The sequence below is a fragment of the Pseudonaja textilis genome, chromosome 2 (assembly GCF_049901715.1).
Source record: "Pseudonaja textilis isolate UNSWEBS1 chromosome 2, rPseTex1.2, whole genome shotgun sequence".
Classification (NCBI taxonomy): domain Eukaryota; kingdom Metazoa; phylum Chordata; class Lepidosauria; order Squamata; family Elapidae; genus Pseudonaja; species Pseudonaja textilis.
The window spans coordinates 13492678-13517941 of NC_141991.1; the positions used below are offsets into that span (position 1 = coordinate 13492678).

General features: G+C 46.1%; 1 protein-coding gene across 4 annotated transcripts in view; it reads right to left on the bottom strand.

Moving 5' to 3' along the window:
• The window catches only part of AGPAT1 (1-acylglycerol-3-phosphate O-acyltransferase 1), a 62153-nt gene that overhangs the window by 27421 nt on the left and 9468 nt on the right, over positions 1-25264 (bottom strand). Inside the window, exons 1-2 of one of the 4 annotated variants that reach the window (XM_087928547.1) lie at positions 24858-25252; positions 22803-23859 (exon numbers count right to left, since the gene is read on the bottom strand). The exons of 1 other annotated variant lie outside the window; for it this stretch is intronic. In XM_087928547.1, the coding sequence (XP_087784673.1) occupies positions 22803-22812 (10 nt within the window). In that variant the 5' untranslated portion in view covers positions 22813-23859; positions 24858-25252. Of the gene's footprint in view, positions 1-22802; positions 23860-24586; positions 24678-24857; positions 25253-25264 lie in introns of those variants that run through there. 2 more of the 4 variants (XM_026721236.2, XM_087928548.1) reach the window with 2 other exon arrangements.

Below are 25264 nucleotides of genomic sequence, written 5' to 3' on the forward strand. Positions count from 1 at the left end.
AAAAAGAGGTTGAGACTCTAGAAAGAGTGTAGAGGAGAGCAACCAGGATGATTAGGGGACTGGAGACTAAAACATATGAAGAACGGTTACAGGAACTGGGCCTGGCTAGTCGAGGGAAGAGAAGGACCAGGGGAGACATGATAGCAGTTTTCCAATATTTGAGGGGCTGCCACAGAGAGAAAGGGGTCAAGCTATTTTCCAAAGCACCCTAAGGCCAGACAAGGTATAATGGATGGAAACTGAACAAGGAGAGATTTAACCTGGAAATAAGGAGAAACTTTCTGACAGAACAATCAACCAATGGAACAGCTTGCCCTTGGAAGTTGTGGGAGCGCCATCACTTGAGACTTTCAAGAAGAGATTGGACTCCCATTTGTCAGAAATGGTGTAGGGTCTCCTGCTTGGGCGGGGGGTTGTAGTAGATGACCCACAAGGTCCCTTCCAACTCTGATTATCTGTTATCTGTTGAACAGTCACTAAATCTGGGGTGTCATACTGGCGGCCCGCAGACTGGATGCGTCGCACACAGGCCACACCCACTCCAGCTCCGCGAAGGGGGGTTAAACATCACGATACGTCACGTGACGGCAACATGACCCCACGACTTTGGCACCTGTGTACTAAATGAACTGTTTTAAGTCGAGGACTATCTTTTGAATAAGCTAGGTTGCAGCAAACCAGGTTGTAACAGAACAGTACAGCATGGGAATTGAGCCAGGGAAGGCAGACATTTTCATTTAAGGAATCCTTAATTAGTTTAAATTCATGGAATCCGGTTGCTTTAAGCTGGGTGACAGCATGATTTATGATACAATGGGAAGGAAAATAAAACCCTCAATTCTACTAAGGCTCAGCAGAGGGGAGTTCTAATCTTACACACATAAGTAAAGACACCTGGTTGAGATAGGCGGAATCAGTGGTGGGATTCCAAAAAAAATTACCAAGGTAATTTACTGTAAAATTTTCATTCCCTTCCCACTCCTGGGAGAAGGACATACTGCAAAATCCCCATTCCCTCCCCGCCTCACTAACCTGCTTTCCAGCTCTGTTCTCCTATGCAGGCCAACCAAAGAAGACCCAGCCGATCAGCTGAGACTGTGGAGGCAGAGAATAGATGGGGATGGGGCCAGTCTGAGGTGGTATTGGCTGGTTCTCAAAATTTCCACTAAGCAGTTCTCCAGAACCTGTCAGAACCTGCTGAATACCAACTTTGGGCAGAATGAACGTAACAAGCTCACCTCGGAGCCCGGCATTAGATTGCTGGTTTCTTGAATAGCTGCGAGATGCGGAAGAATTAGCCGGCAGGTGTAGGGCCCAGGTAGAGGGCATGGCTTAGAAAAATGTGCTGAAGGAGCAGAGTTTTGAGCCTTAATCTGGATGACATCTGGGCAAGGCTGTATGGTTTGTCTGTCATATAATATATGTAGGTATGTGCACAATTTTTGCATTTATTTCTTCATTCATTTCATATGCCGATTAGGGTGCCTTTAAAGTGACAATAAAGTTATTCTAAGTCCCAAAGATGCTTTTTTTTTTTCAAAAGGCAACTGGACTTTCTGGTTTTTCTTTGAAGACCTTTCGTTTCTCATCCAAGGAAGCTTCTTTAGCTCTGAAGAATGAATGAGTGAAGGAGAAACTTCTTGGATGAGAAGCGAAAGGTCTTCAAAGAAAAAAACAACAGTAATAGGAAAAAGCACCTTTGGGATACACTTATGATGGTTGCAGCGTTCCCACGATCACGTGATTTACTTTTGGATGCTTGACAACTGATTCGTATTTATGACGGTTTGCAGTGTCCCGGGGGTCATGGGACCCTCTTTTGCGACCTTCTGACAAGCAAAGTCAATGGGGAAGACAGATTCACTTAATAACCACGTTACTAACTTAACAACTGCGGGGGGATTCGCTTAACCAATGCGGCAAGTCGTAAAATGGGACAAAACTCGTTTAACAAATTTTCAGCTCAGAGCTGAAGCAGCTTCTTGGATGAGAAGCGAAACGTCTTCAAAGCAAAACCAGAAAGTCCAGTTGCCTCCGGAAAAAGCACCTTTGGGACAACCATGACCCTGGATGGTTGGGAATCCCCTATAGACATTTAGCGATTATTTATTTATTTCTGTTCTTGTCATGTTTAGGTAAAGGTAAAGGTTCCCCTCACACATCCGTGCTAGTCGTTTCCGGCTCTAGCGGGCGGTGCTCATCTCCGTTACAAAGCCGAAGAGCCAGCGCTGTCCGACGTTGTCTCCGTGGTCATGTGGCCGGCATGACTAAATGCCGAAGGCGCACGGGACACTGCTACCTTCCCACCCAAGGTGGTCCCTATTTTTTCTACTTGCATTTTTCACATGCTTTTGAACTGCTAGGTTGGCAGAAGCTGGGACAAGTAACGGGAGCTCACCCCATGACGCAGCGCTCGGGATTCGAACCGCCGAACTGCCGACCTTTCTGACTGACAAGCTCAGCATCTTAGCCACAGAGCCACCACGTCCCTATTTGTCATGTTTATGTAGTGTATATTGGAGGGGACGACCCTTTGAGAGCTGCATGCAATGAAATTTCATGTTAATGTATGCTGATTGGTGTACATTTAAAGCAGAGATCTCCAAACTTGGCAACTTTAAGACACAAATCTTAAAAGTTGCCAAGTTTGGGGATCCCTGATTTAAAGTGACAATGAAGTTAGTCTAAGTGTAAGTCTACACCTGTGTTACACCAGCTTCCTCCTGCCACTCCCGTCACTTGGACACTTCTGCAGTGGCTGAGTGACCAGTGATGGGCAGAGTTGCCTCAGGTCTTCCCAGGTGGACTCAGTTCTCCAAGGTTAGTCCTGGCATCACCACGGCCTCCCCTTATTGCCAACCCGAGAGCCCTCGTTTGGAAACTGTCTTGTTTAGCAACGGTTTGCAGCTATGATGATGATGATGAAAGACTAACTACTGTACAACCAGCCTTCACATTTACATCTTTCCAAGACTGTAAAGCAAAGGAAAGAACGTAAGCGCCGTGGCACTGACACAATGCTTTGCTTAATGACCCATTTGCCTGGCCCAATCGCGGTTGTTAAATGAAGATTCTCTCTACTAAGGAGAATGTTACAGGTAACCCTCGAATTACAACAGTTCATTTAGCGACTGGTCACTAAAGTTACGGCAGTGGGGGGAAAAAATGATGTATGACCGTTTTTCACACTTATGACCGGTGGGCGTCCTCCCCCATGGTCACATGATCAAAATCCAGGCATTTGGCAATTGACTCGTGGGGGTCGCAGTGTCCCGGGGGTCATGCAATTTCCTTTTGCAACCATGAAGAAGCCAAAGGACTTCTCCTGGACTATAAATGCTAACACGCTTGTGAAGAAGGCACAGAAGAGGCTGTACTTCCTGAGAATGCTCAGGAAGATAAATTATCTCAGCATCTACTTCTGTCCTGCTACCGCAGCACCACTGAGAGTGTCCTGACATACTGCATTCTTGTATGGTATGGGAGCAGCTCTATAGCGCAGGGGTCCCCAACCACCGGGCCCTGGACCGGTACCAGTCCGTGGATCATTTTCTACCGGGCTGCCAGTTTGCTGGGCGCCGCCATCTTGTTTCGACGAGAAAGTGCTTCCGGGTGAGCTTTTCCAGTTGGAAAGCGGCGTTTGGGTCCTGAAGGAATCCTCGCGCCTTAGTTTCATCGAGGGGGGGGCGGCGGCTTCGAACGAAGAGCCGTCCCGATGGCGGAGGAGATTAAGAAAGCACAAAAAAGGTACAAAGGAGGAGTTGAAGGTGGTGGGGAGAAGCGGGGGACGGCTGGCTGGCCGGTCGCTCGGCTCGCCTTGCCTTGTCATGCATGCTGATGCCGGTACCGGGCCGCGGATCATTTTGTGATGCCAGTACCGGGCCGTGGCACAAAAAGGGTTGGGGGCCACTGCTATAGCGGACAAAAAAGCTCTACAGAGAATCATTAAAACTGCCCAGAATATCATTGGGCTCCAGCAACCAGCCCTGGATGACCTCTTCGCATCTCGCTGTTTGAGGAAGCTGCACAACAGAGACTCTTCCCATCCTGCTCACAATCTTTTATGAACTGTTGCCTTCTGGCAGAAGATACGGAACAGTTAAAGCTCGGACCACACGTTTTTCCGAATAGTTTTTATCCCAGAGCTATAATTGCACTTAACAATGAACTTAAGGACCACCATCAGTGAGCTGTTGGACAATATTTCTTGTTGTGTGGGTGCTTGTGTGTTTTTAGGAGGCGGGGAATTTGGTGGGTGGGGAGGTGTTTGGGGATTGTTATGTGTGCGTGAGTGTTGAGTCTGGTCTCTGGGTGTTATGTGAATTACGTTGTTTGTGTACTGTGCATATACGTACAATGACAATAAAGAATTCAATTCAAATCAAATCAATGGAAAAGCCAGCTTCACTTCACAACCATGTTGCTAACCTCACAACTGCAGTGATTCACTTAACAACTGTGGCAAGAAAGGTTGTAAACCATGACCAAAACTCACTTAGAAAGTGCTTCACCGACACCATGCCAACAAACAGTCTAATAATCCAAAAGATCTTTGATTGCGCAGAAACGGATAGACTCACATTGAAGTTAAAAAAAATAACGAAGACTCGGAATGTTACACAGTTTGGGAAAAATGGTATCAGTGGATAAACAATAGAAATCAGAAATGTACAGATTAGAAATAGTTAGGTATATGTATATAGGAGAAATTAGGAATGTATTTAAATGTAAAAACAAATTGATATCTTTGTACTTTTAAAGACGACCGAGTTTCATATAAAGTTATTTTTTAAGTATATTTGTATTTTAATGTTTTAAAGTTTCAATAAAGGTTTTTTTAAAATTAAAAAAAAGAAAAGAAAGTGCTTCACTTAGCAATAAAAATTTTGGGCTCAAGGCGGTCGCAAACCGAGGATTACTTGAATTGCCTCACATCCTACATGCCTAAAGCTAAATCAAAGGCCCTCTTAATTTTTCTCTCCTGAAACTTAATACGCTAGGAATTGAAAGCATTTGGTGGGAGATCTATACAGGTAGTCCTCGACTTACAACAACTCACTTAGTGACCATTTGAAGTTACAACGGCATTGAAAATAGTGACTTATGACTATTTTTCATACTTGTGGCTCTTGCAGCATCCTCACGGTCACATGATTTACATTCGGACGCTTGACAACTGATTCGCACTTACGACCGTTGCAGTATCCTGGGAGGGAGGGGCCCAGGGGATGCGACCTTCTGACCAGCAAAGCCAATGGGGAGGCCGGATTCACTTAACAACCGCGCTACTAATTTAACAACTTGCTGCGATTCACGGAACAAAAGCGTAGCGAGAAAAGTTGTAGAACGGGGCAAGACTCTCACTGAACAAATGTCTCACTTTGACAACATCAGGGGCGGTCCTAAGCCAAGGACTGCCCCGTGCTAATGGGTCCCATCGGAGGGAAACATCGTTTGCCAGGCCTCCCCGTCCTTCATCTCATGAAAAGGAAAGGACTGCAGCGTCAAATTAGATGGGATCGAAAATCAAGCACAGGAAATGGTCCTCGGGCTATTTTAGTGCCGAGTCGCGTTGAGCTTCCAGTTGCAAATAGCAGGAAATGTTCTTATTTATTTCTGGAGATCTGGGTATTCCAATTGCGCCGTTTCCCCTTTCATCCCCTTGGATTCGAACAAAAACACCATCCCTCCAAAACACAGGCAGTTCCTCCACTTACGACAGTGTGTTTAGTGACTGTTCAAAGTTACAACGGCACTGAAAAAGGGGACTATGACCATTTTTCAGGCTTCACGAACAGCGTCCCCAGGATCAGGGGTTCAGAATTAATACGCTTGGCAACTGGTTCATATTTATGACCTTTGTGGTGTGTGTGTGAGACAGAGAGAGAAAGAGAGAGAGAGAGAGAAAGAGAGAGAGAGGGAGAAAGAGAGAGAGAGAGAGAGAGAGAGACAGGGATAGAAAGAGGGGGAGAGAGAGAGACGGAGAGAGAGAGGGGGAGAGAGAGAGAGGGAGAGGGAGAGAAGGGGAGAGGGAGAGAAAGAGAGGGAGAGGGAAAGAGAGAGAGAGGGAGACAGAGGGAAAGAGAAAGAGAGAGGGGGAAGAGAGAGGGGGAGAAAGAAGGGGGAGAGGGAGAGAGAGGGGGAGAGAAAGAGAGGGAGAGGGAAAGAGAAAGAGAGGGAGAGAGAGAGAGGAGAGAGAGAGGGAGAAAGAGAGAGGGAGAGAAAGAGAGAGACAGGCAGAGAGAAAGGGATAGAAAGAGAGGGGGAGAGAGAGATGGAGAGAGGGGGAGAGAGAGAGGGAGGGAGGGAGAGAAGGGGAGAGGGAGAGAGAGGGAGAGAAAGAGAGAAAGAGAGGGAGAGGGAAGGGAGAGAGAGAGAGGGAGAGAGACAGACAGAGGGAAAGAGAAAGAGAGAGGGGCAAGAGAGAGGTAGAGAGAGAGAGAGAGGGACAGGGAGAGAGGAGGGAGAGAAAGAGAGGGAGAGGGAAAGAGAGAGAGGGAGAGAGAGAGAGACAGGGAGAGAAAGGGATAAAAAGAGGGGGAGAGAGAGATGGAGAGAGAGGGAGAGAAGGGGAGAGGGAGAGGGAGAGAAAGAGAGGGAGAGGGAAAGAGAGAGAGAGGGAGAGAGACAGACAGAGGGAAAGAGAAAGAGAGAGGGGCAAGAGAGAGGTAGAGAGAGAAAGAGAGGGACAGGGAGAGAGAAGGGTGAGAGGGAGAGAGAGGGGGAGAGAGGGAGAGGGAAAGAGAGGGTGAGGGAAAGAGAGAGAGATGTGATCCCCTTTTGCGACCTTCTGATCAGCAATGGGGGAAGCCAGATGCACTTAACAACCGGGGTTACCAGCTTATCAACACAGGACTGTCTCTATTGGAACGGTATCCTTTTCCAATATTCTTGGCTGGAAACAACGGGATTTGTAATCATCATGAAAGTCACCCGGAGGAGGGGCGGCTCCTTGCCAGAGAGCTGGTCTTGTTGCAGATAATGGGACCTCTTTTTAAGCTGACATAGTTTCAACTGCTCCGCCCTGAACAAGCTTAGATACGGAGGGCAACGTTCTCATAGCCCCCTCATGATCAGGGCGAAACTTCATTGGTTCGTGAATAAATAACTCTAGAAAATACTACAAGTTGGCCATGGTTTTTGATCCTCAGAGCTGAGGATTTCCAAATTTTGAACGCTGTATTAGGTTATAAGGCAGAGGTCTCCAAATTTGGCAACTTTTAAGACTTGTGGATGTCTGCAGCGGCTGAGTGACCAACGATGGACACATTTGCCTCACGTCTTCCCCAGTGGATTAAGTTCTCCAAAGTTACGACGCAGCTCTGGCATCACCGTGGGCTCTTCGTATTGTCAACAGATAGTCCTCATTTGGCAACTGTCTTATTTAGCAACGGTTCTTGTCTTGCCTTCTGGGTTTTTTTTGGAAAACAGTTTACCTCCCACTTCTTCTTGGCAGCCCCTCAAATACTGGAACACAGTTATCATGTCCCACCTAGTCCTCCTTTTCTATAAATAAACTTCATTTAATCTTTTATAACTTTAAAAAGACAAACCACAAAAAATATAAATCTTATACCTTCAACAGTTTGTGACATTCATCTTATACTAATATTTTGTGCATTATTCACAAATACAGGGGTCCCCAACCACCGGCCCGTGGAACATTTCCTACCGGGCCGCCGGTTTGCTGGGCGCCACCATCTTGTTTGACGAGAAAGTGCTTCCAGGTGAGCTTTTCCGGTTGGAAAGCGGCATTTGGGTGCTGAAGGAATCCTCGCGCCTTAGTTTCATCGAAGGGAGGTGTCTTCGAATGAAACTAAGGCGCGAGGATTCTTTCAGCACCCAAGACAAGGCGAGACGAGCGACCGTCCCGAAGCCGTCCCGAAGCGAAGCCCATCGACAAAGGTACAAAGGAGGAGTTGAAGGTGGCGGGGAGAAGCGGGGGACGGCTGGCTGGCCGGTTGCTTGGCTCGCCTTGCCGTGTCATGCGTGCTGATGCCGGTACCGGGCCGCGGATCATTTTGTGATGCCGGTACCGGGCCGTGGCACAAAAAAGGTTGGGGACCATTGCACAAATATATAGAATTTGTGCGGATATAAATCATTAACTTATCTAGTGCTTATCCCTATTTAGTCCTCCTTTTCTCTAGACTGGCAGTGGCCATACCCAATTCCTCCAACTGGTCCTCATATGTTTTTGTCTCCAATCCCTTAATTACCTGAACTGCTGTTTTTTTGCACTTTATCCAAAGTCTCAACGTCTTTTTTTTTTCTTTTTTGGAATATGGTGACCAAAACTGGATGCAATATTCCAGGTGTGGCTTTCCCAACTCCATAATCATGCTCAGGAAATGGTTTACAGAGATAGTGTACCAACACTGACAGGTAATAATTGTACGTGGGAAAGAATTGTGCTGAGGAGGCTGGAGAAACGGATGTCTGCAAACAGCTCTACTCAAATTAGGAAGACAAGTCAACCAGCCCTTGCTGGCAGAAAACCTCTTGCACGACCCTTGGTACCATCTTGAGGGGCAGAAGACGGGGTGAAGAGAGGAATCTCAGCCAGTTGCCTTCATAAGATTACATTATATGAATGAATTCAGCCTTCCAATAACGAAGGAGCTGCCACACAAAAAAGGAAGCATCTATTCTCCAAAGAACTGGAAGGCAGAACAAGAAGCAATGGTTGGAAATTTACGAAGGAGAGATACAACCTAGAAGTAAGAAGAAACTTCCTAACAGTGAGAACAATCAACCAATGGAACAGTTTTGCCTTCGGGAGTTGTGGGTGGCCCATCAGTGGAGCTTTTTAAAGAAGAGAGTGGACAGCCATTTACCTGAAATGGAATCAGGTTTCCTGCTAGAAGACCTCCAAACACCCAATCCAACTTATTCTGTTCGGTTCTCCTCTACTCCGATGTTTCTCAACTTTGACCAGTTTAAGTTGAGTAGACTTCAACTTCCAGAAATTCTGGAAGTTGAATTCACGCAGCTTAAAGTGGCCAAGATTGAGAAACTCAACTCAACTCAACTCAACTCAACTCAACTCTATTCTGCTCTACTCTACTCTACTCTACTCTACTCTACTCTACTCTACTCTACTCTATATACTCTACCACCATAGCTATATTGGGAGGAAGCAAGAATCTCACCATGGCATGGCCTTGAAATTCAGAACATGTTCACTGCAGGAGTCCCCAACCTGTGAACTTCAGCCCAAAACCAGGCCACGGCCTATTCGTAACCGGGCCTCACTCGTGTGAGCGTCACGTTTGCTCGTATGAGTAACAGAAGCTCGCCTGCCCCTCCTACAAAACCATCCCCTCTTTCGTCCCCCTCCCCCACCGACTCTGGGCCACCAACCCTGAAACTCGGATCCACTGAACCAGTCATATTTATCCCCTGATCCACTGTCAACTTGAACAACTGCCAATGAGGCCCAGGAAAGGTATGGAAGTTATTCAGTGAAGTCATCCGTTCTCTCCACAGGGATTGAGAAATTCAAAAAGAGATTCCATCTCGGTGATCAACAGAAAAGGGAGTGAGAAAGGACAGCTAAGTCATTTAATGTAAATGTCAGTTACGTTAACAAAACATTAATACGACTCCCTGCATACGGGATGAATTATATCCTTCGGTCACATTAACAATTAAAATAAGACAATAACTCCTGGAGAAATTCTGGGGGGTTACACCCATGCCGTTTAGGGCTTGTGTGAAATCACAGTCACCTAGCACGCCCTTCCAACCCAGGATTTTAGATTACAAAGTAGAAAAACACAAGTAGTCCTACAACCTGTCACGCCCTTGTTGGAGTCTGAGGGGGAGATTGAGCACTGACAGGGAGTAGGAGGGTGGCTCCGGTGGCTGTGGAAGAAATGGGGGAAGAGCAAAGTCCGGCTGGGCATTCAGACGAAGGCCCAGGACCACCCCCTCTTCATCCTAGGGCATGCAGGGAGGAATGGAGAAGGGAGCAACGTGGCTTACGAGAGAGGAAAAGGCCCTGATCCCTTTCATCAGTTGCAGCTGGGGGAACAAGATATAAGTGGGGCGTTTGCACAACAGCTTCTTGCTGGAAGCAAAGCATGCATTATCTTGGTCAAGGCTTATCTGGGTTTTGGCGTCCTCCCAACTGTGGGTGCTGTGTTATCCTTTGAGAGTCTGCAATTTATCATCCTGGCTTGCCGTGTTAATTACTTCAGTGTGGTTTATGTTGATTTTTTTATTTCTAATAATCTTTACTTTGGGTTCGGACTGCATTTCTGCCCTTCGTAGACTGTTTTTTTTTGAAGAATTTGATATCCAGCCGAGGATAACTGGACACTGGGGCCAAGTTGGAGGCATTAAAGGGAATTTATTCTACTTTGGTGACATTGTTATTTTTGTGTCACGCCCCGGATCATCACACAATCATTCGTTTGGTGAGACAGTTTGAAATGACAATTCCACTGAAAAAAAAAACAACTTACAGCCGATCCTCGCACTTAGAACCATTGCAGTCATGGGGGACATGTTCAAAATTCAGGCGCTTGGCAACCAGAGTACGCAGGGGTGGGATTCAATTTTTTAACAACCGGTTCTGTGGGTGTGGCTTATTTGGTGGGCGTGGCTTGGTGGTAATGTGACTGGTTGGGCATGGCCAACTCAACATCACTCACATCGAGGCACGCATCTCCTCGCCTCATGACTGTGGGGATGCTGCAACAGTTGTAAGTGTGAAAAACGGCCATAAGTCACTTTTTTCAGTGCCATTGTAATTTTGAATGGTCACTCCACACAAGCAAAGTACCAGCAAAGGAGGGGGAAAAAAACTGCAGAGATGTTCCAGAGACAGGAAGTCTAGTCCTGCCAAGAATGTAATAAGGGTTAACGGAGAGGCAGTTTCTATAAGCAACACCAGAATGTTTCCTTCCTGCCTTCCTTACAGGATTAGGCCAGTAATTTCTTCTAACAACCAGTTCTCCGAACTGCTTAGAATGTTAACAACCGGTTCTAGCGAATAGGTGCGAACTGGTAGAATCCCACCACTGAGCGTGCGGTTAGGGCAACTGCAGCTTCCCCGGATTATGTCATCCCCGTTTGTGACCTTCCCAGATAGCTTCCAACAAGCAAAGTCAATGGTGGTGGGGGGACTGGATTCACTTAACAACCACATTACTCACTTAAGAACAGCAGTGATTTGCATAACAACCATGACCCCCCCAAAAGTCGTAAAATCAGGGAAGACTCGCTTAACCTAGGAAGTGACTAAATTTTGGTGCAGTGGTCAGAGTGCAGAACCGCAGGCTACTTCTGCTGGCTGCCTGCAATTTGGCAGTTCGAAACTCACCAAGCTCAAGGTTGACTCAGCCTTCCATCCTTCCGAGGTGGGTAAAATGAGGACCTAGACTGTTGATGATTCTGTAAACTGATTAGAGAGGGCTGTAACCCCTGTGAAGCGGTACGTAAGTCTAAGTGCTATTGCCCTTCCTTCCTTCCTTCCTTCCTTCCCAGTGGTCAGAGTGCAGTACTGCAGGCTACTTCTGCTGCCTGCCGGCTGCCTGCCGGTTGCCTGAAATTTGGCAGTTCGAAATTCACCAAGCTCAAGGATGACTCAGCCTTCCTTCCTTCCAAGGTGAGTAAAATGAGGACCCAGACTGTTGGTGACTTTGTAAACTGCTTCGAGAGGGCTGTAAACACTGTGAAGCGGTACATAAGTCTAAGTGCTATTGCCCTTCCTTCCTTCCTTCCTTCCTTCCTTCCTTCCTTCCCAGTGGTCAGAGTGCAGTTCTGCAGGCTACTTCTGCTGCCTGCCGGCTGCCTGCAATTGGGCAGTTCGAGTCTCACCAGGCTCAAGGTTGACTCAGCCTTCCATCCTTCCGAGGTGGATAAAATGAGGACCCCGATTGTTGGAGGGAAATGTGCTGACACTGTAAACTGCTTAGAGAGGGCTGTAAAAGCACTGCAAACAAATGCTATTGTTATTTGTGTATAAGCAGGGCCTCCTGATCCAGGAATGAATGTAACTGGAACAATATAGGGTCCAAACTGCGCACCAGCTCCCTTCTAGGACAAACAGTGAAAAATCCCCAGATCCAGGTTCACAAGGATCCAAAACCCACAATCACTGAATCCTGATCAAAGTAAGTAAGCCAAAGTTTGTTCTTCCCTATCCCGGTCCCCATAAAGGACTGGGCTATAACATCACTTGGTTGGCCAAGATCAGAGAGGTATAACTAGTCCTCAACTTACAACAGTTTGTGCAGTGACTGTTCGAAGTTTGAACAACACTGGAAAAAGGGACTTTGGATTGTTTTTCACACTTACGACTGTGGCTGCATCCCCACTGCCTTCTGACAAGCAAAAGGCAATGGGGAAGACAGATTCACTTAACGACCGTGTTACTAACTTAACAACCACAGGGATTCACCTTAAAAACAGGGCAAGTTGCAAAATGGGACAAAACCCGTTTAACAAATGTTTCACTCTGCAACATAAATTCTGGACTCAATTGCTGTCCTACCACCTATATTGCATGGGTCCAACCACACCTCACCTACTTGAAGACCTTAACCAGCCTGAAGAGGCATGGATCTATCTAAATGAAGAGATACCCCCCCAACATTTTGGATACCAGGGACCAGTTCTGTGGAGAGAGGTTTTTCTGTGGACCAGAGGGGGTATGGTTTTGCGTGCTGTCTGCATCCTGCTGATGGGGCTACGACCCGGTGCTGGTCCATGGACCAGGGGTTGGGGGGAACCCCTCATCTCTAATAACTGTCTGGTTTGGTTCTGCAACCCAACAGGACAGACGTAGACTTCAGAGGATAATTAGGACTGCAGAAAAAACAATTGCTACCAACGTGCCTTCCATTGAGGACCTGTATACTGCACGAGTCAAAAAGAGGGCTGTGAAAATATTTACAGACCCCTCACATCCTGGACATAAACTGTTTCAATTCCTTCCCTCAAAATGACGCTATAGAGCACTGCACACCAGAACAACTAGACACAAGGACAGTTTTTCCCAAATGCCATCACTCTGCTAAACAAATAATTCCCTCAACACTGTCCAACTGTTTACAAAGTCTGCATTACTATTACTATTAATCTTCTCATCACTTCTTATCACCCATCCCCTCCCACTTGTGACTGTATGGCTGTAACTTTGTCGCTTTATCCTTACGATCTATACTGACTGTTTCCTAGTATGATTTGATTGCTTATTTGTACCCTATGACTATCATGAAGTGTTGTACCTTATGATTGTTGACTCTTGATGAATGTATCTTTTCTTTTATGTATACTGAGAACATTTACACCAAGAAAAATTACTTGTGTGTCCAATCACTTGGCCAATAAAAGAATTCATTCTATCTATCTATCTATCTATCTATCTATCTATCTATCTATCTATCTATCATCTATCTACCTACCTACCTACCTACCTATCATCTATCTATCATCTATCATCTATCTATCTACCTACCTACCATCTACCTACCTACCTATCATCTATCTATCTATCTACCTACCTACCTACCTATCATCTATCTACCTACCTACCTATCAATCTACCTACCTACCTACCTACTATCTACCCATCATCAATCTATCTACCTACCATCTATCTAACTATCTACCTATCATCTATCTATCTATCTATCTATCTATCTATCTATCTATCTATCTATGTATCTATCTATCTACCTACCTACCTATCATCTATCTACCTACCATCTATCTACCTACCTACCTACCTATCAATCTACCTACCTACCTACTATCTACCTACCTACCTACCTATCTATCTATCTATCTATCTATCTATCTATCTATCTATCTATCTATATCTATCTAAAACATGCCTTGGTACACTGACAGCCTCAAGACCAACAGGCTCAAATTTATCCCAGACAACTGAGCAAGACCACATCTTAAGTCACCCCATAGAACCTGAACAGACAGCTCATCTACGGGGCGGGGGGGGGAGGGTCTGTAAGATTGCATCCCCCAAATGCTGGGTGTAATCTTCACAGTGACCTTGCAAATGCTCCCCCAACCCTTCCTTACCCAGGAGGGTATCGGGCTGCCCTGCACAAGCCGTGGACCGAAAGCAATAAGGAAACTGTTTCACTGTTCTTATCTCCAGGATATAATCTCAAGAAAGTCTCTCACCCAATGCTCCATTGGATTGACTGGTCTCCCTCTAGGGGTCTTCTGTGCTGCCTTATCCTCAGGAAGCCCTCTGAAAACCAGGGGGCTCACCAGCCTCCACAAGCAGGCAAGCCGACTCCACTCAGGCCTGATCTGATCCTCATTGTCAACAAGCGACTTAAGATCTCCATCGAACTATCCTTCGGAGACCCCAAGTTCCCTCCGAAATCCCTCCAGGCCTATCGGAAGCTCTGGGGTGGATTAATTAAGTTGATCCTTCTTCCCAGACAGAAGACTCAATCATCATGAGCTGCTGCCACCATTGCTGTCGTCAAGCATAGGATCTTCCCAAGATCGTAGTCTATCATAGTTGCAATCCTAACTATGCCATGCAGCAGCTGAGAGCAGTACCTTCCAACTTTAAGCCTCCCGTCATCCGACAGCAGATTTGGTGCTGAGTCATCCTCCAGACAACCTGTGGCTCACAAGGCCCCATAACAGGGAAGCATACATCTTTTTCTGATTTGCCTAGCAAGTTGCTCAGGAGCAGGGGTGTCAAACTCAAGGCCGGCAGGCCGGATTTGGCCTGCAAGGCGCTTAGATCTGGACCATGGGGCCCTCCTGTTAACAGTGAAGAACCAGCCTGCAGCGCCTCTGCCAGGGAAAACGGAACTCGGCCCTCGGTGTGCAGCCCTCCCGAGCTCCGTTTTCGCTGGCAGAGGGTTGCAGGAGGCCGTCGCAGCCGGAAACTGAACTCAGGAGCCTGTTTCACTGGCAGAGCGCTTGGGCCACTACAGGTGACCCCTGACATGAGTGACGTCGAGCTGGCCACGCCCATCCTGGCCACGTCGTCCCCTCAGCCCCCCAAGGTCAAACACAACCCTAATGCGGCCCTCAATGAAATCGAGTTTGACACCCTCATCGGGAGGTTCTATTTGGAAAAACTAAAGACTTCACTGACTGATTGAAGACTCAAACACCATCCAGAAAACTTTCCAAACCCTCTATGAACACCAGCCTAGCCAAAAACCAACCCTAAGATACTCCAATGGTCCATCTTCAATAACCCCTGGAACTGCCATTTTTTATAAAAACAAAGCATCATCATAAACGTTTCAGTAAAGAAGTGTCTTTGACTTAGAACTATTCGTTCAATGACCATTCAAAGTTACGACGGCAATTTAAAAAGTGACCTAGGACCGTTTTTCGCACTTTAGAATTAGAATTTAGAATTTTACCTTTATTGTCATTGCATTCCACGAATACAATGAAATTTGAAAGCTACTCCAGCACAGTGCCCCAAACACCACATCACAATCACACTACAAGTATTTAAAAATTAAAATAATTACAATAATAATTAAAAACCTAGTCTAAAACCTATCTAAAACATTTAGTAAGTTAAATAGTTTAAAAATGCCACTGTTTACACAGGACTAGATCACAAATGCGCTGTTTGATTCAAGACAATTACTGCCTTGGAAAAGAAACTGTTTCTCAATCTATTAGTCCTCATTTTAAGACACCTATAATGTCTCCCTCATGATAACAGATCGAAATATGAATGTCCAGGATGAGAACGGTCTGTGGACATTTTTAGTGCTCTAGAGAGGAGTCTGGTCTTCGCAATCTCTTCCAAAGAAGAAACGGAGCAACCGATGATTTTTTTGTGCTGTGTTTATAACTCTCTGGAGCATCTTCTTATCCACTGCAAGAGCATCCAGCATACCACACGGTTACATAGTATGCCAAAATGCTCTCGATGGTAGAGTGGTAAAAAGTAACCAGCCACTTACAACCACTGCGGCGTCCCGATGGTCATATCGAATCCCACCAGGCTCAAGGCTGACTCAGCCTTCCATCCTTCCGAGGTGGGTAAAATGAGGACCCAAATTTTTGGGGGCAATGTGCTGACTCTGTAAACTGCTTTGAGAGGGCTGTGAAGCATTATAAAGCGGTATATGGGTCTAAGTGCTACTGTTATGATCAAAATTTGTATACTTGGCAACGGATTCATATTTACAACGGCTGCAGCATCCCGGGGTCATTGGGTCACTGTTTGAGACCTTTTTGATAAGCAAAGTCCATGGGGAAGCCAGATTCACTTAACAACCCTGTGACTAACGTAACCACTGCAGCGATTCACTTAACAAGTGTGGCAAGAAAATAAAACGGGACAAAGCTCACTTAACAACCGTCTTGCTTCCCAATGGAAATTTGCGGCTCAATTGTGGACATGTCAAGGATTACCAATTCTAAATCAGTGTATCAGTGCGAGGGGAGCCGAATGTCAACTCAGAAATATTCCTCTGGTCTTTTAGAGTTGTCAGCAGAAAGGGAGTGAGGGAAGGAGTGCATTCCTTAAATGCTTCATAGATCATCTCTAGGCGGCCGGAGCTTTTGGCACGCAAGATTATTACTGGAGAGCATGATTGATGACTCTTGGCTATGGATGTGTCCCATTGAAGAATACACATCTGGGGGTGGCGGAAGACCAGAGTCAAGGGAGAAATGAATGATGTGTCTCAGAGTCAGCTGCACCCAGGTAACGCCAACACGTTCACTCCTAATAAATGATTATTTTTAAACTCTGAGAGAGGCGGCTAGAGACTCATGATTTGAATGAGGGTGGATTGTCGGAGCCCCGACAAGAGTGTTTCTGAAACTTGGGCAACATCGGGATGTGTGGATTTAACCAGAGCTGAATGTTATATACAGGTAGTCCTGGGCTTACAACCACAACGGAGCCCAGAATTTGCGCTGCTAAGTGGGAAATGTGTTAAGTGAGTTTTGCCCCATTTTACGACTTTTCTTGCCACTGTTGGGAAGTGAATTCACTAACAGCTCTTAAATTAGTGACACACGGTTGTGAAGTGAATCCGGTTTCCTCGTTGACTTTGCTTGTCAGAAGGTCACAAAAGGGGATCACATGATCCAGGGACACTGCAACCGTCATAAATATGACCCAGTTGCCAAGCATCTGAATGTAAATCATGGGACCATGAGGATGCTGCAACGTTCACGTGAAAAAGGGCCATAAGTCACTTGTTTTCAGTACCGTTGTAACTTCGAATGGTCACTAAACAAACTGTTGTAATTCAAAGACTACCTGTACTGGATTCTTTCCACATGTCAGCCTCCAAGAATCCTCCTTCTGCTTGTCTTTCCAGCTGCCATAGAAACAGGGGGAGGGAAGAATAATTGGTCTTTGTGGGGAGAAGCGTGCTGGAGGTTTAAGCTGGCGAAATGTAAAAGTTGGGATGGTTTCTTGACCATGCTTACTTGCTTACTGCGCAGATGTAGCCTCTTATCTCTCTACATGACATTATACACACCTCAGACTGGATGGCCACTTTGAACTGTTGGGGGTGGGGACATGGGATAACTTTCTAAATGTGATTTTTGCGCCTATTGCCTCAGATCTTGTATTCTTCTGATGCTACCACTTCAGATTCAGTAAAAGTCCTTTTCTCTATAAACCTGCAAACTTGTGGCACGGAGACATTTATGTGGGCACGCGAGCCCCAGCCAAACTTACCTCCGCTGCGCATGCCTCCCAGCTGATTTTCGGCCCACTTGAGGCCATTTTCGCCCTCCCAGAGGCTTGAGGGAAGCCTCTGCAGCCTTGAGAGGCCAAAAAAACGGGCCTTCTGGAAATACCGGAAGTGCTGAAATGGGCCCATTTTCAGCCTCCAGCGGCTCCAGAGGCTTCCCTCGAGCCTCTGGGAGGGCGAAAACAGTCTCCCCCGGGCTCCAGATGGGCCTCTGGAGCCCGAGGGAGACTGAAAACAGGCACTTCTGGTATTTCCGAAAGGCCCATTTTTCGGCATCCTGAGGCTTCCCTTGAGCCTCAGGGAAGGCGAAAACAGTCTCAAATGGGCCAAAAATCAGCCGGGAGGCATGCGCAGTGCAGGTAATGGGGGTGTTGCACACGCAGGTGCAGGGGATGTGGGGCACATTGCATTGTGGGTGGCAGCACACGCACACTTTCGGCATGCCACAACAAAAAGCAATTGCCATCAGTGCTCTATAACAATGGAGTCTAACAATGGATTTTGAATGGAGATACACATCTGACACCACATCTATGATTCCCTCCAGTTCAATAACATAGTAAGAGGCCCACCCATTTCAGAATATACACAGGAATAATATACAGATCGTGTCACCAGGCCCAAGGTCTTGCCCCCTGGTTGTATGAAAATTTAACAGACTGTTGAAGAATTTGGCTACAATACAGGCAACTCCTCATCTTACAATTTAGTTGAGCCCGCAATTTCAGTCATAACTCATGCTCATAACTCAGGAGTCATTACGGTTTCTTCTGATGTGGAGACTTGGTAATCTGTTTTAAATACACCCTGCGGTGATGGTGACAGATTTCAAGCTAGGAAGGGAAACCCATTTGAACCTTTGTTATCCTATTTCTCAGCACTAAAATTACATCAGCACTGCAACTTTTTTCTTTCAGTTATCAAACACTGTGTGCATGCTTCCAGACAAATTTTTGCCGTATGACTGCTGCCTCCCAGTCAGGGAAAGATGAATGCCTATTTAACAACATGGCAAAATGTGGTCCAAGCCAGGGGCGTCAAAGTCGATTTCATTGAGGGCCGCATCAGGGTTGTATTTGACCTGAGGAGAGGGGGTGCTGAGGGGGGGGCATAGCCAGTTCCACATCACTCACAGAGAATCCGTTTTCGGCCATTACGGCCTCCTGCGGCCCTCTGCCACCGAAAACCTGCCAGCCGCCCCAAGCTCTGATTTTGCTGGCAGGGGGTTGCAAGAGGCCATCGCAGCCGAAAATGGAACCCAGGCGGGCAGCATGTGGCCTCCCCGAGCCCCGTTTTTGCTGGCAAAGGCACCACGGGCCAGTCCTTCACTGTTTCCAGGGCAAGCCCACAGGCCAGATCTAAGCACCCCGCAGGCCAAATCCGGCCCATGGGCCTTGAGTTTGACACCCCTGGTCTAAGCGATACAATGGCTGGAGGGCTTCACAGATGACTGAATGACCACCACAGCCCAAGAGGGTGCATAAATGGCTCCACAACAGCTTGGGAATGGGAACCGAGCACCCCGGGGGGCTCTCTTTGAGGCCCATGCTGATCAGCATTTTTAATGAATGATAGGAGGAAAGTGCTGAGGGGAAGATTATGAAATGTGAAGGTAACACAAATCTGGGAGCAGTGGCTAAGAGGGTAAAAAAAACAAACTAGAGCCAGTTTGATGTAGTGGTGAAGGTGCCAGCCTAGAAAACCAGGAGGCTGTGAGTTCGAGTCCCCACTTAAGTCATGAGAACCGGTTGGGAGACTTTGGGGCCAATCGCTGTCTCTCAGCCCAGTCTACCTCACAGGGTTGTTGTTGTGGGGAAAACAGGAGGAAGAAGAAACATTAAGTACGTTCATCACCCTGAGATACTTATAAAGCAATAAAGGCAAGATTTTTTAAAAAATCAAATAAATAAATAAATTAGGGAAGTGCGGGCCAGAAGGAAATGTAAGATTCTGCATCTAGGAAGGAAAAAAAAAATGAAAAAGTGCCTCTTTATTTTTATTAAATTTATTTGCCACCCATCTCAACCCCAAGGTGACTCTTGTGTGATATACAATGGAGCATTGGTTTTAATAGCAATACATGTGATCTGGATGCTGTTAACTGACAACTTAAACATAAGCCAGTACACTGTGATGCAGCTACTACAAAGGAAAAAGCTGTCTTGAAATTTATAAATGGGAGCACAAAATCCAGATCATAGATGAGAAGTGCTCTTCTGCCCTGATAACAGTTCAACACCTCTTCTCCCCTCATCGTAGTTTAATTTACTTCTGCCCTGACCATAGTTCAGCTCTATAGTCTGCTCTGCCCTGATCATCCATTCGGTTCAGTTCTGCCACCGCAGTTCAAAAAGGACAATGAGAAATTAAGTGACCGTAAAGCAGTGTTCTCAAGATACTAGGGAGTCAGTAAGCAAACATCGAAAAACATTTAAAGAATCTGTGGCTAGCCTGTAAGGTTTATCTAAAGCCGTGTTTCTCCATCTCGGTCACTTTAGGATGTGAATTCTGGCAGTTGAAGGCCTCCTGTCTTAAAGTTGCTGAGGTAGAAAAACATAGAAAGAGCTGTCACAAGGAAGAAAGAATGGACCTATGAGGACATGTGTTGAGGCCAGATCTCAGGAGGAACTTCTTGACTGTAAAGTACTAGATATCACCCAGCGGAACAGCCTGCTCCATAAGGAAGTAAGTTCTGCTTCACTGGCCTTTTCCACACCAAGGTTATCTGCGGGAGTGTTTGACATGTTCTATTGTCTTGACTATGAAAAAGCATGTCTCCCAAATATATCTGAGGCACAACTTCCTTGTTTTGAGACTGATCCATTGAGCTTCTGCATTCAGCCACCAATTGTTTGCTGATAGTGATCTTTATAACGACTTAACATTTTCCCTCCTTCCTTGTAAGGCACAACCGCACATAAAGTCCTATCTCTATATACGGTAGCAGTACTTGTACACCAGGATTTGAACCCATGGCCCCCCCAAACTCTAAGACCTAGATAAGTAATATGAGATGTAATTAAACTCAAACTCTAGCCAGTCCCAAAACTGAGGGATAACTGGAGTTTTGAAAGGTGACGTGCTGTTTGCCCCTATTATTTGATTTTATCCCACCTTTATTACTTTGTAAATAATTTTAAATGATCGATGTATCTATTGCTCCTTCTTCTTCTATTTTTCCCAATAGAGAATCACTCATACAATAACGGTGAAGTGGGCTAGGCCGAGAACGATTCGCCCAAAGTCATCCAAGCTGGCTTTTATGCCTCAGGCAGGACTAGAACTCAGTCACCTGCTTTCTAGCCTGAAGCCTTTTAATCACTAGACCAAACTTGCTCTCTATTCTAAACCACCATGCCAGAGTTTCATTTCAAGCAGAGAATGCTGATCATTATTATGAACCGATGTACTACTCTATCAGAAAGTACCAGAAGGAAACCCCGTTCCCACAATCACAGCAATGAAAATTTGCACACTCTTTACAACTATCCATGATCCAGTGCGGTGATCTATAATGTGACCCGAGCTTCACCTAAGCTGTCATAATTGAGCTTCCAAAATGTAAACTTTCTTCTACTTCGGTCATTCTACTGATCTATTTGTGTGTTTAGGATCACTGGGTGACCTGGTTACATATTCTTTTCCAAACAGACACAGTGAAATGTTTGCTCACGTGCTCAATAAGGGCATGACCCACTATACTGTTTGGGAGGATACTAACTTTTATTTGTTCCTTGTATCTCCATCTATTGATTCTGAACCAGTCGCTTATATCACATTTTTTATTACATTCCAGATTATACAGATCTTTCTGTAAGGTTCAGAGACATTTCCTTGTCACTTGTAGCTTACTAAGAAGAAATGGAAATGGCAAGGATAGCTTAATAGGCCACCATGGTTTTAATTAATTACGTTTTGATGAAGGCACAATATACTGACGTACAGTGTGCTCAATCGTAATTTGGCTCAGCTAACAGACTACATTAAACCAGGCTATAAAAATGGTTTATAAATCACATACTCAGCCATATCCAAGCAAACCCCGTTATGGTTTAAAAGTTATATTAAGTATTACATGCTGTGAGAATCCGGTCTATTATGGTTTATTCATCAGAACTAAATTAAAAGTGACTGGTTGCAATGCATGAATATAATCAGGTTGCCTAATTGAGAATAGCATTTAGAGCAATTTGGAATTCTTAGCCGCACAAATTTATAATCTTGCAAACTTGCTGAAGGGGTTTTGCCCCATCGCTGTGCAACAGATGCCATATTCTATTGACCTTCCATTGCGACTCCAAAAGGAAAAGTGAATTTAATTATGTCCACCTAAGAGTAGTAAGGCTATTACAGTACAGGTAATCCTCGACTTACAACTATAATCAGGAACAGAATATCCATTGCTTAACAACATTGTTAAATGAGTCTTGCTCGATTTTACGACCTTTTTTTAAAAAAACCATGATGGTTAAGCTAATCGCTGGAGTTGTTTAATGAATCCAGCTTTCCCTAAATTCGATTTTACTTCTCAGAAACCATCTGGGAAGATCTCAAATGGTAATCACGTAACCCCAGGATGCTTCAACTCTGGTTAAATACATGCTGGTTGCCACACTCTTGGATTTTGATCACGTGACCTTGGGATGCTGCGACGGTTATAAGCGCGAGGAACCATCACTAAACAAACGGATGTTTAGTGGAGGACTCCATGTCCTCATTTAAAACTTTATATTGTGGAAAGCATAGAGCTAAGTCCTCGACTTACACCCGTTGGCTTAGTGACCATTCAAAGTTACAACAGCACTGAAAAAAGTGATTTACGACCGTTTTTCAGACTTACAACCGTTGCAGCATCTCCACAGTCACATGATCAACATTCACAGGCTTGGCCACTGGTTCATATTTATGACGGTTGAAGTGTCCCAGGGTCACCTTTTGCAGCCTTCTGACAAGCAAAATCAATAGGGCAACCAAACCACGTTGTTCACTGCAGTGATTCATTTCACAACTGTGGCAAGAAAGGTTGTAAAATGGAGCAAAACCCACTTAACAAGTCTCTCACTTCGCAACAGAAATTTTGGGCTCAATCGTAGTCGTAAGTCAAGGACTTACCTGTACTCATCTCCTACATAAATGAACTCCGTGGCCTTAAGATAGGTGGACTTCAACTCCCAGAATTCCTCAGCCAGCCATGATCGGGCAACACCTATCTAGACATGCCTTCTCTTCTGTATCACTCATCCATATTTTTTTTTCAATGCCTTCCAGTCAGTGTTGACTCCTGTGAACTGCCTGGACAAGTTCCTGCAGTTTTCTTGGCAACATTTTCGGAAGTATTGCAACTGCCACTTTCTTCCTGGAGGCTGAGAAAGAATGATTTAGCCCAAGGTCACCCTGCTAAGACAGGACTAAAACTCATGGACTCTCAGTTTCTAGCCTGGTGTCTTAACCCTTATATCAAATTGTCCCTCCAGCTACCTTCCACATTTGTCATCTCTGAAAGACGTCTAGCACCGGAAAAGCCAGGAGGGCCTTAATTCAAGTCTTGCAACACTCTTACTCATGTGTAAAAATCTCACATTCCTACTCAGAAGCAGCCTTGAGCAATCCTTGAGCTTAGTAGCCTTAGATACTCCACGCAGGAAGACTTTTAGAGTAATCCTGATATATCTAGTAAGAATCTTGTAAGGGTGGCTGAAACATAAAAAGAGACAAAATACTTCAAATTCCATCAAACAGTGGCATGTAACTAATAAGAGGGTTCTTATTGCTTTCTCATTGTTGCTATAAGAGTATTCTTACTATTCCCTCATGATTGCTATGGATATTTTTACTGGGAGGGTTTTTTTTTTTTAACCAATTACCCCTTCTAATGCTGGATGTTGCAGGAGACTCCAAAGCAGTACAATGAAGCCCATACACATTGCTTTAATTTTAGAACCACACAACGCTCCGTCTTTCCAGCCATATCTACTACATAACGCAGTTCCAAACTCTTCCACGTTAGACACGTCTCTCAAAATTCAAGAGCCTTAGGTTTAAAATCCCAGGTAAGCCAAGACAAATTGGTCTTCCAAATAGGATTTTCACAGTCGATAAAATGGGGTTGATCAATGCCATCCCAGTAAGGCTGTTGCAAGAATTCACGGCACTTGGTTGCTCGGGATCACTATTAAAGGAAAAAAGAAACCACTGAAGAAAACCACAGGCCATTAGCGAGGCTTGTACAAAAGCCAGCCTAGAACCACAATAACTCGCCTATATCAAACACACGTGGGATGCTTATCTTTTTTCTTAACTAATCCACTGAGCTCCTCCTATGCCACAACTACAAGAAACTCCGCTAGAACATGATGTAAATGTTATTTTCCAGGTCTTGCACTGCATTATTATACCATCCTAGTTTTCCAGAACCCCACCCCACTTTGATCCCTTTTCTCACCTCCCAATTCCATCTCATGACTCCCCTTCCCCAATTCTCTCCCATTTTAATTTTTTTTTGTTTTGTTTTACTTTCCAGTCCTTATGACTTCAAGACCCACCGCCTTTCCTAAGGCTTCTCCTCAGGGCTTGCCCCACCTTAAAAACCAGCCCCCCACTGGGCTTTGCTCCTTCCATCACTACCCCCCACAAGTCACCCCTCCTTCCAATCTCCCTCCCTTCACCCCAATAAACCTCCAGTCACCCCACAGCAACCTTCCCACCCACCCACCCCAACCCATCCCGACTTCTGCTTCTCCCAACTACTGACCCAGATCCCTTCCCTGAAAAAGGGGAGGGGGGGAGCAGCAGGCCTTGGGACCCCAGAAATACACAAACTGGGTGGACTGGAGGGGGGGGCATATATTGGGGAGGGGAGGGGAGGGAAGAGATCAAACGCAGCACAGCTGACTTACTATCCCTTGATACAGGCAGAAGGCATGTATGCCAAGCAACGTCCGGCTAAGATCCAAGGCGGGGAGGAGGAGGAGGAGGAGGAGGGGCATCTGGCGATCAATTCCGGAGTCTAGAAGCATCCAATGGCCGGACTTGGCAATCCAGACCTAACTCCCCCATACCTTCGGATTAACCCCCACCCCAGCCAGCCCCCATTCTTAGGGAATGATGGGAGTTGAAGTCCAAACTTCCACGCGCACCCACCCCACCCCCCGCCCGGCTTTTACTTACGTGGCTGCTTTTGTGCCCCGCTTTTGGGGGGGCTGGGGGTGGGTGGGAAGCCGGTTTCGGGGCTCCTGGAGACCCCCCCTGGTCCGTTCACCCCCCGCGCTTCCAGAGCCAGGCCATGGCGGAGCCGGCTTCAGAGATGCGCGGATGGAGGAGGAGAGCCGGTTGGGCGGGGGGGGGAAAGAGAGAGGGAGGGAGGGAGAGAGAGGCTTAGATGCTGCTCCAGCGCTTGGGCGGCGGTGGCCTCATCCCGGCGTGGGCCACTTCCTCGGGTGGCTCCGCCGAGCGGCAGGAAATGTAGCGTCGTGAGGGAGGGGGGCTCTGACGGGCAGCGACGGCCGCCAATAGCGACGGCGTCTCCTTCCTCTTCCTCAGTTTGTCCCCACCCCGTGACCAGCGTCTCTCTGTCT